This window comes from Triturus cristatus, chromosome 12 (genome assembly GCF_964204655.1).
Source record: "Triturus cristatus chromosome 12, aTriCri1.1, whole genome shotgun sequence".
In the NCBI taxonomy this organism is placed as follows: Eukaryota; Metazoa; Chordata; class Amphibia; order Caudata; family Salamandridae; genus Triturus; species Triturus cristatus.
The window spans coordinates 298,883,549-298,900,912 of NC_140595.1; the positions used below are offsets into that span (position 1 = coordinate 298,883,549).

General features: G+C 43.7%; 1 protein-coding gene across 3 annotated transcripts in view; it reads right to left on the reverse strand.

Moving 5' to 3' along the window:
• Positions 1-17,364, reverse strand: part of LOC146775920 (anillin-like) — a 284,167-nt gene that overhangs the window by 242,979 nt on the left and 23,824 nt on the right. For all 3 annotated transcript variants that reach the window (XM_085639582.1, XM_085639581.1, XM_085639580.1), the window contains exons 2-3: positions 7,820-7,896; positions 6,841-7,044 (exon numbers count right to left, since the gene is read on the reverse strand). In XM_085639582.1, coding sequence (XP_085495708.1) covers positions 6,841-7,044; positions 7,820-7,850 — 235 coding nt within the window. In that variant the 5' untranslated portion in view covers positions 7,851-7,896. The remainder of the gene's footprint in view (positions 1-6,840; positions 7,045-7,819; positions 7,897-17,364) is intronic.

A 17,364-nucleotide genomic window follows, 5' to 3' on the forward strand; every position in this document is an offset into this window, starting at 1 on the left:
TTTAGCATGGGATTAACCGGTGCCAGCAGGATAATAAATCTGCCTTGTTCCGGTTTGGCAAGAATATTCATGTAGGCGGAGCCTACACACAGTACAAACCATAAGGAAACTAAAGAAACTAACATTAAAAATAAGCGTAAAACAACCTCTAGCAGAACAAAGGGATTAAAGTGCGATAGGCTGCATCTAAAAGTAAATACCTTTCAAGAAAGTTTTTGTTGCGGCTTCTGGGTGACGGTAAAAGACTCGGCATATTACAACATGTTCCAAAACACAATCTGATTGGTACAGAGCGGAAACTGCCGAGGACGTTCATGTGTGCTAATGCTTCCAAAATGAGGAAACCTGTTTGAGACGCACGGTGGGAAACATTATTTTCTAAGAGCGATTACGAAAGCCAAAACAAAAATACATCTGTGGAATGAAAGAAAGGAAAGGTATGGGGTGTCGAATTCTTCGCTGTGATGTTTGCTTTGAAATATTGAACAGTGCAGTCGTGATTGAGATTGGTTGAACTCTGATCCCCTGTGGAGAGCGGCATTGCGCGGCAGCCTCCAAGGAGCTCGACGGTCGGTGAGTAGGATTAAATGCAGCCACGCTACACACAAAGACGTGCCTGCCGGAGGAAATGGAGCTTCGTGCTACCTGCAGTTGTTGCCATTGTGACAGCAGCTCCAGAGAAAAGGGTCCCCAGCAATGTTCCCTCTAATTTTTTTCCTCTGTGTGCGGCAGTGTTGGGTCTCTGTGCGCTGCAGCCAATGCTATGTGCGCCAAGAACCGGACCGCACATATGGGGCAGTGACAAATATCAGCTCAAACATCACTCCAAACTTTTGCTTGAAAAATGAAAATACGGTGCATTCCACACATACAGTGCCACATGATGGCTCTTATGGCAGGTTTTCAATTTACATACACATACCATGACATGAATTGGTTACACAGGCAAGCACACTTCAGCTTTAGAAAAGCACAGGACTCACAACAGTGGTACCAATATAAGATTTCAGTAATTATTCTCAACTAGAGCTCTGTTCACAGGGTGTGGAAATGTCTGGAGCCTATACAAGCTTGTATAGCTGGGGAAACATGCAGGGGGGCACATGTTATGTCCCCCTGTGTGCATGCACCCCAAGATCCTGCAGGGCATGACCTTGGCAGTCCATGCCCTGCAGGAATTTGCTTTGGCGTTCCCATTTCGGTGCCTTTTTTATAGGTACCGCAGTGGGACAGCCGGGCACTTTGAGATCTGTATGTTGCACATTCTTTGCATCAGGCATATTAACCCTCTGCTGTACCTTAGAACTTGCACTAGAGAAAACTCAGAGAGTTATCTTGACATATTTATAATTGCATGAAAATTGCTGGAGTCAAGGAACATAGCAGCAGGTGCTATTAATACAATAATATACTTGCAAACACGGTGTGTCCCCCCCCCCCCCACCCCACCCCACCCACCTGAAGTCTGCACCCGGTGCAGTGGCACCGGTCACACCTTCCTAAGGCTGGCACTGGCCCCGCGGCTGCGCCCTATTATCCAAAGAAATGCAGCAAGTCTACCGGGCACATCTTAAGGATTTTGGGGTCCCTGGGCCAAACCTATTTTGGGGGCCCCTGTTCAGAACAGGTATGAATTTATGATTACATTTCAGCTCTTTCTTGCCCTCTTAGGCCAGGTCACTGAGAGTATACAGGCGCAATTGTCTGGATTCTACATGTGTTTACATCTAAATGTTCAGGGATAGTGATGTGTGTTATCAATTTTGTAACACATCAGCAGTTCACTAATATTACTGCAAATAATATCTGTGACGCTCCCATGTCTCATGTTTGGTCCTATTGCGATCTAAAAGAAACCTTTTTATGGGTGTTGAATGAAAAATAAACATTTCTCTGCAGAATGGCAAGAATAGACTCTCGCACATCACCCACCTTATAAATAAATTAAGGGAAAATGGTATTCAAAACAATCGGTTTAGTAATTATTCAAGGTCATCATGGCAAGACTATTGGAAGCCTCCCCTAAAAGGCTGGGGCCCTGGGCCAGAGCCCACTTTGGCCATGCCTTAACTCGCCTCTGAAGTCTCAGCTATGTCAAGTGCCACGCATCAGGCCTTAGACTAACACATTTCAGTGTGTTGGTCCGTATCACTGCCCTGAAATGCAAAGTCTGGGCTTGTCAATCATTAGGGGCAGAAATGATAGTGGGATTCTGCACTTTTCTGGCTACATCGGCACAACGTTAGTAAAAAAGGTACTGTTTGCGGGCGGCGCTGGCACAATCATGGCGCTCAGCTCGTGGTAAAGTTGCTGCTATTAATGCTCGGGCTGCCCATGCTGAGGCGGCCGCCACCCACGGCAAATTCAATTATATTGCCGAGCCTGGGGTCCAAGGGGCATATCAACAGGGGCTTTATCTCTGCTTTTTTGGCTTTAAAAGCCAAAAAAGCAGAGGTAAAACTAGCACCCTATCAACAACAGGGTGCTAACATGCAAATTCGCATGTTAGCACCCTTTTACTCTACGCTTCCCATTGCATCTCTAATGAGATGCAAAGGGGGCGTTCCAGAGTAAAATAATAGGAGAAATGTCGCTAAGCGACATTTCTCCTATTATCAAGAATGTCGCTAACCCTGTTAGAGACAATAAAAGCAGCGCTAACCACGGTTAACGCTGCTTTTTTACGTCTGGTATTTTTCTGACTTAGCCATGATATCCTATGGAAGGAGGATATCATGGCTAAGTTTGTCTGTCCCTATCAACACGCTAACATGAGATTATCGCTGGGTTTCCAGCGATAATCTCACGTTAGCCACTTAGCGTGAGGATTTTTATCGCTATTGAGATAAGCATTGCTAATAGCACGCTATCTCAGCGATAAAAATCAACGCTAGCCGGCGATAATTATCCTAGCGCTAAGTGCACTTAGCGATAATTATCGCCGGTTGTTGTTGATATGCCCCCAAGTCTTGTGCAGTCACGGAGGCAGTGACTGACTTTCACTCGGTTGTGCAGCTACCCCGGGCCGCCAGGACAGCTGACCAGCCTGGAATAAGGAGAAGGGCACCGGCATACTGAAATGATTGCTGCAAATGGGTAATAATTGAAATAATTATTTTTCATAACGACAGTGAGCAGCTGTCTGTGTAATTCGATCTAGACTACAAATGACATTTTTTTTAGTTGATGGGGACGTTTACCCACAGGGTGTGGATACTTAACGCCACTTTGCTTCACTCCAGCGCTGCCTTAGTTGCCCCTCACCCAGCGTAAATCCATATGCACCCGTCAATCACTTTATAAAGAGCCGGTTGCAGGGCCCTGTCCAGCTGTACGCAACACAAAAGGAGGGGAGAAAACGGAGTGACTGTCACATACAGGCAGAGTTCGGAAAGCTGTAATTTGCTTCCCCACCTACCCAATAGAAGTCAAATGTCAGATAGGAATACAGCCCAGACATCTGCTTACGGCAGACACCGTGGGAATGCCAATGTACATCCTCACTGGGCAGCGTGAGATTTCAGTGCCGTCAGCCTTAACTGGGCTGAAAACAATTCACACGAAGATGACGTACGCTGTGCATACCTCGAAAATTCGAAGTTCACATAGGATGATATCGCTCGTAAAGATACACACAGTCACGTTTTTAAGCTTATTGGTTAAAATGAATTAGGTTGACATCACATTGCTGAAATAATGCTGCTCTCGCAAACCAGGCCCCCAGTAATTGCTGCTGCAGCTCAGCGCTGGCTGAGTTAATTACAGGAAGACCGATGCCGGTCTTCGACCTCCTGACCTCGACACACAAGTGCGTGTTCGTGCCTTTCTATTACTGGTGCTTTACAGCAGTTAAAATCTTCTTTGGGTTTATCATTGCTCAAATGTGTGTTATTTCTATATTTCTCTCAGCTTCATTGCGTGTTTAGCTCGCGAGGATATGCCACTCAAAGTTGTTGAAATGTCACTCGTAATTAACCCAAATTTTGCATCGAGACACCCATTTCGGCTCTCTGTCCCCTGCTTGCTCGGTCTGCCTTTCACAAATGAAAGGCAGCAGGTCTACAAGCATGATATGCTTGTAGACTTGCTGCCTTTCATTTGTTAATAGGGCACAACACTGAACAGCCGAGCAGATTGTGTGCCTTTGTTAAAGTAATCATGTTAATAGCAGCGCTTGACGGGCGCTGCGATTAACATGATTACTTACAAAAGGGACACAATCTGACCGTTTTCGGGGCCGCACGCATTTTAAAAGCGGCGGCGCCGAAGTTCCTCAGTTGCCTGTGCGCGCTTTGTAATTTACAGTGCGCGCTCCAGGAGATATAAGTGCGCGCCCGCTCGCTCACACGCGCAGGTTGGAGGGAACAGTGGTCCCCAGTGTCATTCTGCCTTGAAGCTCTGACTGAACTTCAACAGAAAACGTCCCTTCACTATCAAGCCGACACAAATACGGTATTACCTGGTGTAATGGCAACTCGTGGGGAGAGGCCCAACGTGCACTAGAAAGTCACAGTACGTGAAATTTAGGTAACAGATGACAAAGTGATCATTGCACGGTATTTGACTTCTGCAAGTTATCAGTAGTCTACTTAATAAGTGTGTGTCACAAGCTTTTTAGTAAGTAACCTATTTAAATTAAAACTAAGGTAACTCATTTTCGTCAAGTTCAAGACAAGCGTCAGAAAGACAAACCGAGGAAATGAATGCGAAATGATGAACTGTGCTAGTCTCTCGAGGGTGCGAGCGACCGCCGCGCGACCTGAAAGTGATCGCGGTCAAGCGCGCGACAAGTGATGCGCTTAATGAGCATGAGGAATGACATATGGCGCCTCGGCTCAAGAGCGCGCCCGAGCACATGCACTGCAAGCTGTAGCCGGCGGTAGCATTTTTTGAAGCCCTTACTTAAAGTCTCGCCAGACCAGCGCAAGCGCTGGGTCAGGAGAGACATAAAAAGCAGGGCATAGGTGGCCTGCCCATAAAATGTTACTTTACCTTTGCCTCTCAGCTGATACGGAAGCTAGAGAAGTTATACAACGCATCACTGCAGGTGGATTAATTACCTCCAACCACTTAACAAGCTCTAGTTACCTCACTGCTCAAACCTGGCGATCCCCCATTAATCTGTCTTCATACAGGCCACTCTCTCGCTCCTGACTGGGCCAAGGTTTTGCTAAGAATTTTATATTCACAGACTACTACCCATGCTTCCAAATCTAATACATACAGATCAATGCACTTTTGTTCCATGCTGCAGTAAATCACTGTGGGAAAGTGCCCCTTTTTGCATGGTTACCCCCTAACATTTTGCCAGATACATGATGCAGACTTGACTGAGTGTGCCCTGGGTCCCTGCCAATAAGGCTCCCAAGGCCAGATTTCTTTCCCAAAGCTGTACCATTGTCTCCACAATTGGCACACCTCTGGGCCACATGTAATTCCCTTGTAAAAGGTACCTCCGCTACAAAGGGCCTTGTGACCAGAAAGGGCCTCTGGAGGCTGCAGCATTTATTGTGCCACCCTCAGAGACCTACTACTGCAGACCCATTTCAATTGGTTTAGCCCATGCTGTTCAGAATCGACAAAAAAACGCTTCCGGAATAGTGCAAGGGCTTGGCAAGATGTTACAGTAGCCCACTGGGGCTACTTACGCACGTGCAAATACGTTCTCATGTGTGCACATAAGGCATGAATCATGGCAGTTTTATTTCATTTTTTGTACCATTCCAAAATGGAAGACAAATCTTGGAGCAGTAAATAATACAAAAAATAAATAAAGATGATGTCAAAGTGTGTGAAAATGCATTTTGTAACAAAAGAGCAGCACAAGAGCAAAACTGCAGCTGCCAGACTCCTCCCCACCCCCTCACAGCCAAAACAAATGTTAAAGAAGAAAAAAAATTATTGCATTGGAGGAGCACTAGAGTAGGCGGAGGGAGGAGTGGCTGGAGGAACAGGTCCACACCAAGGAGCAACTTGGCAGTTGCCACACACGGATCTCAGAATATAGGCAGGCCACAGCTTTACTCTCCAAGTGGTCCAGTGACAGATGCAGGGAGATGGACAACATTTAAGGTCACCCCTTTGTATCCACTGGAGCCTATGCGTTGCTCTGGTGACAATTAGCTATGGTTCAGGGGTGCCAATACAAGTGGTTTGGGGCAAGTCTGGCACTTTAAACTCTGAAGAGGGAGGCGGTTTCATGGAGTTAAAGCTTGCATAAGCTGCTGGACTTTGAGCCACCCTCCCATGACGAGCGTAATTTTAAAGGAAAAAAAAAATAGTGGTCACTATGGGATCATTATACCAATCAATATTATCAATTGAAAACAATGCTTTAATAACCCAAAATATAAAATGCTTTTTTGTTTGTCACAAATGCAGTGGGAATGCAAACAAATTCAGTGCAACAATGTTCAGGCAAAAATGTGATACATGTGACTTAAAGGTGCAATGTTCATATCACAAAATCAGCTGGAACACAGTCTGTCCATTTTTGTACTAATTTATTGAAAAATGGATGAAGGCACATCCTAGCCAACATTGAGACTAGGTCCTGGAAACTAAAGGAAATGAGATGGGACCAACCCCTACTGAAGGTATAGGGGTGCGAACGAGGAACCTAGTGTGGAGAAAGTATCGGGAAGAAAAAGAATGTGCTACTGAACACCGGTGTCTCTAGGAAGGGAACAAGAAAGGACAATGACAGACCACTTACTGAAATCAGGACAGACGACAGGTGGAAATGTATGGCAGAACAGAACCATCAATTTTAGCCAAAGGCAAACCATTTGCGTCAACTCTGTTAGTTTCCTTCACCAAAAAAAAGGTACAGTTACTTACCGCTCAATTTCTGAATTCGAGATTTTATAGATAAGATTGCTGGAGTATCTGGTTTCACACTACATTCGGCTGCCCGCAGAATGGAAGAGGGTCCAGGTTTTGGCGAGTTTAGAGAGCCCGCAGACCGCAATGGATTTATATTCTCTTGTTCCTCTGCTTTCTCTTCCTTTCGCTTCTTAGATGGTACATTAGTTTGGTCCGAACCTGTCATAAGAAAATGTTATGGTGAGGCAAACAAGAACAGCATGGGTGGGGTGTCACAAGACAGCGGCACAAAGACTTAACATCCCCACCTCCTTTGATGTAGCAGAGAGGCAAATCCAAGTAAATAATCACCTGCTTTGCACCAGAAAGGGACAAATAAAGCTGGAAATATCTACCCCTCCACGGTATGACAATACAAGGCCAATTTGTCACCTTGTGTCAGGAGGAGGATAAAGTGAGGTAACAGACATTAATAAAAGCAGACCGAGGTTTCTTTCAAGCCTTGAGTAAGGTCAAACTCACTCGCCCTAAAACGTGCCACCTTGTTTGTGAAGCAGAGCCATCTTCAACGTAGCAGTGACTGATCGAGACGACAATTCCTGCCTTAAAAAGTGATTGAAACCCGGCAGCAAGACCACACTTCTCATAAGGTAAGACTCACCATAAGCAGAAAAAAGGCAGTCTATTCCCTGACCCATCTAGGGCAATATTAGATAGAACATCTCCCATCACCTCAGAGAGAAAAAACATTATCACCTCAGAGAGAAATAAAAAGCGGATTCACACACCCCCTACCCAAGAAAGGAAACCAATGCAAGATTCCCCAAGATTGACCACATCACGCATTATTAAACAATTTCAGGGGTTGGTGCAGAGAAGCAATTATGGAAAAGAAAGTGATCAAGACTGCAGGACACTTGGGATTATACTGGGAGCAAGAAATGCTAGGATACACAATCCAGGCATTCAGGAAGGGACAATCGCATGGTCTCACGTTGTCTCTTTGGCGCCTGCCTTTCCGCCATCTTCCGTCCGTGGCCCAGCTGCTGTGGTAGAGTTCACTTTGGTGCCCTGTAATGAATGAGACATTATGTTAAGAGGTGCTCAGGAAAACTGAGTAACGCATGGATTGAGTTCACAAGCACCAGAAGGAAGTAAATGGCGAGAGGGCGGGTAGGGATCAATAATTATATGCATGAATGTTGTGAACATAGCCAAAAAAATAGCGTGCTGTACAGGTAAGGAGAGTTGGGTTGTCTGAGCAAGGATTATGGGGTACTGTAAGAAAGAACAGCGTCTGAAAAGTGAAAAAACCCAAAAACAAACACACACCACTGGCATTTAAAGAATTCGAAGGTACCACAGGCGAGGAGATATGGGGGAACCCAACATAAGTAAACTGAGAAAAATGATCTGTGGGGGTACATGAATAAGCACCAGATGAATCAACTCCAAAGGACTATGCAAAGGGTGTGGGAGAGGGCCATTGTTTACCAGCCGGACCATGAGAGAAGCAGAGAGTGAATGCCAGAGTAGGAGGTGCACAATGAAAGCTGGTGAGAGGCTGAGGCAGAGAAAGTGCGAGAGCCAGGATACAGTCGCTAATAATGATAGAGAATAAACTTCTGAGGGTAGAGTGTCTGGTCTTCATTCACCTCTCTAGAGCAGTGGTGGCGAGTGGTTTGGGAGCACGGGTGAAGAGGATATTCTGCGCAGTGATAAATAGCATAAAACACGTAACTGAGTAAAGCACTTCTATCAGGGCATTATGGGGGGGGGGGGGGAAAACAAACGTATGCAGCAAGGTTGACTAAATTATGCAGCAAGAAATGACAAATGATGTAGACATTTTATGATAGTATTTAGATTTTTGTCCTTTTTACACGTAAACACTATTTGGGAAAAGGTTTGATCTCATCAGTACTAGTTTCACACCCAAATACAGCAGTAAGCAACAGCAGTAAGCAACAGAAAGGTGACAAGTAATTCTTTGGGAAGAGCATTTAACTGCGCTGCAACACGTCTCATTTTGAGTATTTTGATCCATTTGAACTGCACACACTTTTTACATTGAAACCTGCAGATTGTGAAGCCGATGTTTGATTATGTGGCAAATCGATAATTATGTGAAAAATGCTGCAGCGCAAAATCACATAATGCCAGTCGCCAATAAGGGCAGAAATGGACTCTTCGAGTGCCACACAAAGTGTAAACAAGCACAGATTTATGCAAATCACATTTGGTCCTAAAGTTTTTGCACGCTTCAATTTACTTAAAGTAATATTTTGGAAAAGAAAACAGGTAATTAAGGGGCGAGATGGCAAAGAGTTTCTGCCCTTTATTCCCCATTCCACTTTTCAAATGTGTATACCCATGAAAAAAACCGACCTTGAAAATGCAGACTATTTATTGAGTTCAAGTTGCAAGGTTATTTTTTCTATTGTATTGAATGATTAAAAATGAGTCCACTGGATGTTCGGTCAAATAGTAAGACCAAATATAGCAAAGAAAATCAAGCCCCATAGACCTCTGCACTTTTTTTCCCCTTTTGAATTAAGTTCAGTTTAGTTTCTTTCAAAAATTCGTAGGGAGAGTGCCACAGTCTTGGGTAAGCATTTTTTTAAGTTAATCTCTGATTTTTCTTTGAACTTAAAAAGTGGAGCATATGGGCACAGGATAATCACACTTCCAAGTTTGCACACTTGGAAGTTTTTGGAAAAGGTCTCATTCGCCCTTACAAAGTCTCAATGAAAAAGCCTGAGCTTATGGTAACTTTCTTCTTGGAAGTAAATTAATACAATGGCGAAATTCAGCCATAGTTCTGCAAACATCAGCTTATGAGATCTGAAGATACACATATTTTTGTCTGGAATACACAATGTTGGCATACATACCTTCATTCAAGCAAACAAAAGGTTCTAATTTAGTCGGCTGGGATGCACAAAGGAGCGCTTCTTACAGATTGCTGGAGAGCTACCAGTAGCTCACGAGCTTTACTCGTCAGAGAAGCCTGTTCTAGACAATGCTATTGTCCAGGATTATGTCGAGTCTATTTACCTATCTTACAATGAAAAAAAGATGTTTGTCTACGTGTTCCTTAATAAACATCGGAAGAGAAAACCAAAAAACAACGCAACAAAAATCCTGCCAGACCTTGCAGGAGCGAATCCTACAGCATGGTGCCTTGGCACCTGCCCAGAGGGTGGACCACGAGGATAGAGCAAAAGGCTTGGCAGTAGCTGTCAAACCGCACAGACCGGCTGGACAGGAAGTGTGACATTCCAGAGAAAGAAAACAATGCGGAGCATTCGGGGAATCTCGGTTAAAGAAAATAATTAAGGGGGGGTCATTAAGTGGATAGAATGGTAACCAAGAGGTAAAGTGACCGAGTCTTAAGCAGCAACGCACTACGGTTAGGGGGTGCATCTCTGAGGGTGCCTCACGGTAAGGGAGTAGGCTCTGAAGCGATAGGGCTCGTTAGGCAGTTTGTGAAATGTGTGGGGGGGGGGGGCTATTAACAGAGGAGAGTTAGTTCTAAAGGCAGAAGCCTATGGTGATAATGGGCCAGTTCAAACAGAGCGGCACCCACAGATTTGTTTGAAGGACTTTGTTTAAATCACCAAGGAGGTTAGCGGAGTTCAGGTCAACTAGTCAAATATGGGGGGTGGGATTAACATGTTAAAAAGGAATAACTTGCAAGCTCAGATTCATTTAGGGAGATACGATTCACTGACAGTTTAGTATTCAATGGTTTTTATTTTATCACACCATCAAAAAACAACCCTAGAGTAGAAGCTCAAAAGCATACACCGGATTGATTTTAACATCTGGATTTTACTGGGATGGCACTCTAGAATTGTAAGCTGCATCCATTAAAGCCATTCAGGAGCCTTAAAAAGCAGGCACAAGATCAGAAAGGCGAGATGCCCCAGGACACCAAGCAAAAAACATACTGTCCCTTAAGAATCAATGTAGGAAGTTAGCTGGCTACAACCCCCACTTCAGTGATCGGGCATGAGAAACACCACAGAGAAATATCAAATAATAACCCTCACTGGAAAGGAAACAAGAGACTAATCCCATCCCAAACTCCCTGGTCCTTCATTTTGTACAAGTTGTGTGACCTCAGGAAGTTACTGGCAACCTCCAGATCAGAAAAACGCTCCTGGCGTGATTCACTTCAAGTGAGATTGAAAGCCATAGGGTAGCCTCAATTCCTTTTTGGGAGCACCTCTTTAGGTCTGGTTTGACTATGCAGCTGTCCGCAATACAGTTACCAATTCCCTAAAATATACAGATTGAGCGCCGTCTCCACCAAGTTTTATCCTCTCACCTCATGATATTGGCCATTTGGTGCATCACTGCGTGTAAGAAATCTAAAGAGATGGGAATCCTTTTTACTCACCCCCACCTCCCCAGCATGGGCGAAGACATTAGGGCAGGCGTTATTATGATAAACAACATTTGTGCATGTAAGTAGCGTTTGTGACTCACTGTGTTTATACGCATTGCCACATTAAAGCAAGACTTGCAGGCTTTGCAAAAGCTTGCTTAGGCCTAGCTCGTCATCACAGCCAGCTGCAAGACCTATTGCTACCAACTTTCTACTATATACAGAGCGGGTTTGGTCTTGACCCAGGGGACCATTTCTCACTCATTCAATTGTTGTTCAGTAAATCATTCAGTCTCCTATGTAATGCTTGCACGGCAATGCATGAGGAACCAGCCAACATCTCAAAAGTACTCTGAATAGTCACACAATATATTTTTTATCTCATGGATGCCTCTTCAGTTTGGAGTGGAGTTCATTAGCTTCCAGGAAACATACCTCACTAAGTGTTAAACTACAGGCTGAGCAACAAAAGCAAAACATCCCCACATTGTTTGAGATTTGGCAAAATTGTGAGTTCCCAGGAAAAGCACAATTCCGGACCTAAGCTTGCGGACTAAAAATTAGAATCCTTAGAATAATGTGAATACAATTCTTATTACTAATGTAAGACTTGGAATATTTGCTCTTGAAGTAGCTTTTTTTAAATCTTTCTGTTAAGTAAGTAATTACTCAAAATCCATTATAAACGGCCAAGATCATTACAATGTTCTTGCATGAAGACTTGTGAATGGATCTTTTCATGGGAATCGAGTTATACAATGATGCAATACTTAATCAATGACAATCAGACCTCTCAAACACTTAAAAACAGGATCTATCAGCAGTTTAAATTATAAGGGGGTGGAGGGGAAGGAGTAAATAACCTCAATTCGACATATCCGCCATCTATGTGCGATTATTCTGCTCATCTAATTATGAACATGAAGCAAACTATTGCCATTAAGACTGTGTCTACAACCCCATAAATATAACAAAGGGCACATTTATGGCCTAAAACAGAGAGGATAGGCCAGTCAGGTCTTAATAACTTCTACAAGATCATTGTTGGTGCATTCCAAAAGTCTCTATTTGTTAAGAAACCTTATCTTCATACCATGAAAATGCTATGAGCCTACAGGATCAACACTAGTATTGTGAGCAACCTTTGTAGCAAATGCTCTCAAAAGCAAGGATCCAAGGATACCACCAAATGTGTAGGTTAAAGACACAGAGACCCGCAACTACTCAATCTGCTCTACTTTCAACTCTTTAACAAGGACCTGTAGCAATACAGTACTGAAATGCAGACCCAAGTTAGAGATGGATCTTTAATGGAGGCAAAGTGTTTAGCATTACTGTACCCACACACTTTAGGCTTGATTCCGATGTGCAAGATCTGGTTTCTATGACCATTACTTAAGCCTTCTATACATAATTTGCGTTCTCTTTTGTAACAGACATGCTCATGTAGTGTATCTACTCACTGGGCACAGAAGACTAGCAAGATATGTTAAAAGTGCAATGCCGGCATACATTAAAAAAAAATGCGTAAAGCAACACTGCAGTAGGGGCACAGAGGTGCTCAACTCTCAGTGCCCTAGCGCAGTCTGATCAATTGCAAGGAATGCCACAACAAGTACATACTGTACCAAGGAAGGATAAATGTTCATCCAGTTTGCAAGACTGTTTCAGTTCCAACAAGGGATCGGCGTCCAGAGGCTGAAGTTATGGAACTGTGTTGGCCCACAATCAGCAGCACCACAGCCATGCACTAGCTCATGTAAATGAACTTTCCGTTGTCATTTCTTTTTCCTCTTTGCGCGCCATTGCTCTGGAGTGGCCTAGGTAACGGAAAGGCTGTACAGAAGTCCTGAATAATTAACGTGGGGTAATCGAATCATAAACAACCTCCACATCATGAAGAAACCACATGGTACAAATTTCCAATCATCTTGGCTGTGAAAGATAGTCCTGCTTCAGATTTTTTTAAAAACACTACAGAATGGGCTCAAGTGCACCAGGCTTCTATCGGCAGCTGCTCACCAGATCACTAGCAACTTTATTCTTGGACAGAGCAACATCATTTAAAAGAGCCTCTCTGGAAAGCAGCTAAGTTTTAGATCAAATCCAGGAGCCAGACTTTGGCTTAAAGTCACAAAAAGTATGACACATGATACACCTTAAAAGCATTCTATTGGCTTTCAAGTTAATGCTGGAATTAAATTCAAAGTCCTCTGGACTAGCCAAAAGCATCTGGAGAGCAAGTAACCAATGTACCAGAAGAGGGTGGACCATTACCCAGGGCCACTGCAATTATGTGGCAGGGGAGGGCCAAATTGTGCAGCAGAATTGAGTAAATTATGCTGCACATTGTGGGATATTACTTCATTATTAGGTCTCGCCTGACCCACCGCTTGCGCTGGTCTGGCGAGACTTAAAGTAAGGGCTTCAAAAAATGCTACCGCCGGCCACAGCTTGCAGTGCATGTGCGCGGGCGTGCACTTGAGCAGAGGCGCCATATGGCGTGATTTCTGCTGCGCGCGCGCACCACTCGCGCACATGCACTGCAAGCTGTGGCCGGCGGTAGCATTTTTCCCCCGCCACAGCAGTCATTTCTCGAAGCGGGCACTTGCTTTTATTTTTCAGTTCATTACTTCTATGTAGTAATGACAGCACCCGTGCTTTAGCTTAAACATCTTAGGCTAAAGCCGGGTGCTGAGATTGCTTCAAAAGTAAAGAAATAGACAATTCTTTACTTTTGAAGCAATCTCGGCACCCAACTTTAGCTTAAGATGTTTAAGCTAAAGCACGGGTGCCGCCATTACTACAGAGCAGTAATAAACAGAAATAAGCCTTGGCATAGCCAATAGGTCTCGCTTTTGGGACCTTATAAGTATTTAGTTAAGCAACTGTTGCATGGCTAAACACTTATAAGGTCCCAAAAGGCAAGAACTATTGGCTATGCCAATGCTTCTTTTTAAACTTTTTAAGGCTGCCTGGGCATTAGTTTCAACTCAATATTACCAGTTTAACACCCAATCACAGTAATAAGCTACAGAAACGTGGCCAGTCAATATTTGCAAAGGGCCATCCACTGCACGGAAACACGTCCCTTCATTTTCAGTAACTTTTGAACTGCTAGTGCTGGAAATAATGTTTTGTTAAAATCTGCAGCAGACTGATTATGTGGCAAATTTATAATTATGCAAAAATCATCGCAGCCGCACAATCACATAATTTCAGTGGCCCTGCCATTACCGTACAGCAAACATGAACATTAAATCAAGCAAAAACCTCTGTTGAGTATCAACCAAAATTAAAAATGCAGAAACATAGAGGCAACATAACTTACTAAGTGGCTTCAGATCATACAGGAGCAACTTGAGAAGTCTTGTCACTAACAAACTGCACCTTACATTATTAGACCAGCAGATTTGTATTTCGCACCAAGTATGGTCTTAAATAGCCCAACGTGCAAGAGTGGTGTCGTCATAAAACCAAGGCCGCCTAACCTAGAGCCAATTGGCAGCCATGATGTCAGGGTCCATGGAAGACAGAGGCCAAGGTTTTGGATAGCAGTGTCCAGGCCTAGGCCAAGCAAAGCCAAATACCCTTGAAATAAACTGTTCAAACTAACATTACAGCAAATCTTTGACTGTATAAACCAATAAAGTATCAAAGGGAGGTGCATTTTCTTGGCCAGACTGTTCCTCAAGTGATACTGCAGACTATGTGACAGACTTTTAAAATCAATCATTCCTAAATTATAAACAATAATGACAATGAGGCAAACTACACCTCACAGGAAACAGCACATTTTTCATGCAAGTGACATTATGAAAAACAAATAATTAACACATTATAAGTTCTCAGATTTCATCTATAATAGCAAAATTATAATAAAGAGTAAGTTTATGAAATAAACATTTACAAACGGTTTATTGGACAGAGAAAAAACATTGTCCACAAACAAGGCTTCTGCTGACAACCTCACAGGGCAACAATGGAGGGAGCTAGGACTCCTTGTTGAAGAGGATGTTTCAGCTAGTTTTCTGGATCTTGGGGAGGGGGGGGGGGCTTTTTTTTTTTTTATTGGTCCAAGGTCATTTTCACCACGAGATTCGATTTGCCTAGACTATGGGATTGGCTCTTAAAGTCAAACAATTGAAACAGTTAAGTATACAATATTTTAGGATTACCCCTCTGACCAAGATATTACTTTACATACTCCCATTTCCACCAACCGACTTTACAAAGTTCAGGTACTACAGATCCCCGGCTTCAAAGATCTTTGATTAAAATCTGCTGCCTCCAGATACTACACTAAAAGCCTCCAATGCCACCGACTCCCTATGCCACCACCTGATAGCAGGGTTCCCTTGATTAACACGGACTCAACATACCAATACATTCTGGACTTATAGCGACACCTTTAAAATAACACTGTTGTTGACTAACAAATCGGCATAGGATAACAGTGCCATTAACTTCATGTTTATCGCATCATCTACTCATCCTAGGTCATGTCACCCTTCCCAATCAAGTCTTCACCTCATACCTTGTCTGCCAAAGCCTGTTCTAGTCCATCCTCAACAGTTACTTACCCGACTTGGGCACCCAATCATCAAGTCTATGTAACGCCTCAATTAAAATTCAATCAACCGCGCCATAGCCGTTCGTCATGCTTTCATTAAGAACATGAAAAATGCTTCCTCCTTCTCCCTGGTCACAATATTCTCTCCAGGTGAATCACAGTCTGTAAGCAGACACAGCTGACCCACAGATGAATAATATTGGTCACTTGGGGAGAAACTCAGACCCGAGGCCAGAGATGTGTACATGTATGCCTGCGTGCCAAGGTGTACGTAGCCTAGCACTTAAGCTTGGCATGACTGGCTCTTGCCACTTGCATTCGTTTTCTCCCTCAGAAATACTAGAGTTAAACATCAGAGTTATGGATCATGAGCACTCTTCCATGTCCCAACCCCGGATGGGGATAAACTACTGATTACTCACTGGAGCAGCAGCAGCCTACGCCCATCTGTCCTGGATTATGAATGCCTCTTAAAATCTCTTAATAAGCAGACATTGTCCTATCCCCCGAACCCCGGCGCCCCTATCCTCCTAAATGTACAAAGGTAAATGTGCAATTGGCAACCAAAAGCTATCCCTCCCATCAACTCTCTCCGCAATTCTACACTAAACACATAAATGAATTGATTAATAAGAGTGAGCAGAAGGCCTGCCTTTGCCTGCTGGTAAACGATTAGATTCGTACCATAGAACACCAAGGTCCACCAGGCCCTGCAGTTGAGTTTCTCCCAAGAACGTTTCTGACAACAAACCAGGAAAGAGAATAATTTGTCACTCGCACAGAGTTGGTAGCAATAAACAACCTGTATGTCATTACCAGCAAAGCCAACTATTGACCATTTTCTTTCTCCACAACGCCGATATGAAGTACATTCATTGAATAAACTCACAGTTGCAATCAAGTAATATCCACAAGAATTTGAGGATTCAAGAAGCCCAAAATCTGACAGTCAATGTACTGAACCACCCCACCAAAGCATTTTTAGGAAACCCAAATGACCGCAGAGAGACCTCAGACCTACTAGACACAGCTCACCCTCACATGGGCTTGGCTAGCAGGGATACACCATCCAACCCTTCAAAAAAAAAAGAAGGAAAAAAATGGGGAACCCAACAAACACCACCTTTCTTACTGCACTGGGCATAGTCTGCCCATGGAGGATGCTCAGTGGGCAAAACCACAATCACAGACACTTACAATGGCAAAGAAAAGCTCTGAAGGACCAAGTAATTGGGTGATTAGTGCTCTACAAAAACTGCACAACAATATAGTAGGATCATGTTTCGGACGGTGAGAGGTTGGTTTCCGTTGGATCCAATGCCAGAGGTGAGATTGTATTGTATTGCAGAATGTATACAGCTGTTATTACCCCTATGTAGAGCATTGGAGCATTTGCCTACATGAGCATGTTACACCCTGTAGGGTGTTTTGTAGTAAGGCTGTTGTCTTGGTTTGATCCTATGTGGAAAGTATTTCCATGTCACGCATGTTGACCATTTAGGGGAGGTTATGGTGTTAAGTGACGCAGTGCACAGCAGGGTGTTGGTTAAAGTGTATAGGAAGCTGGCTCTTT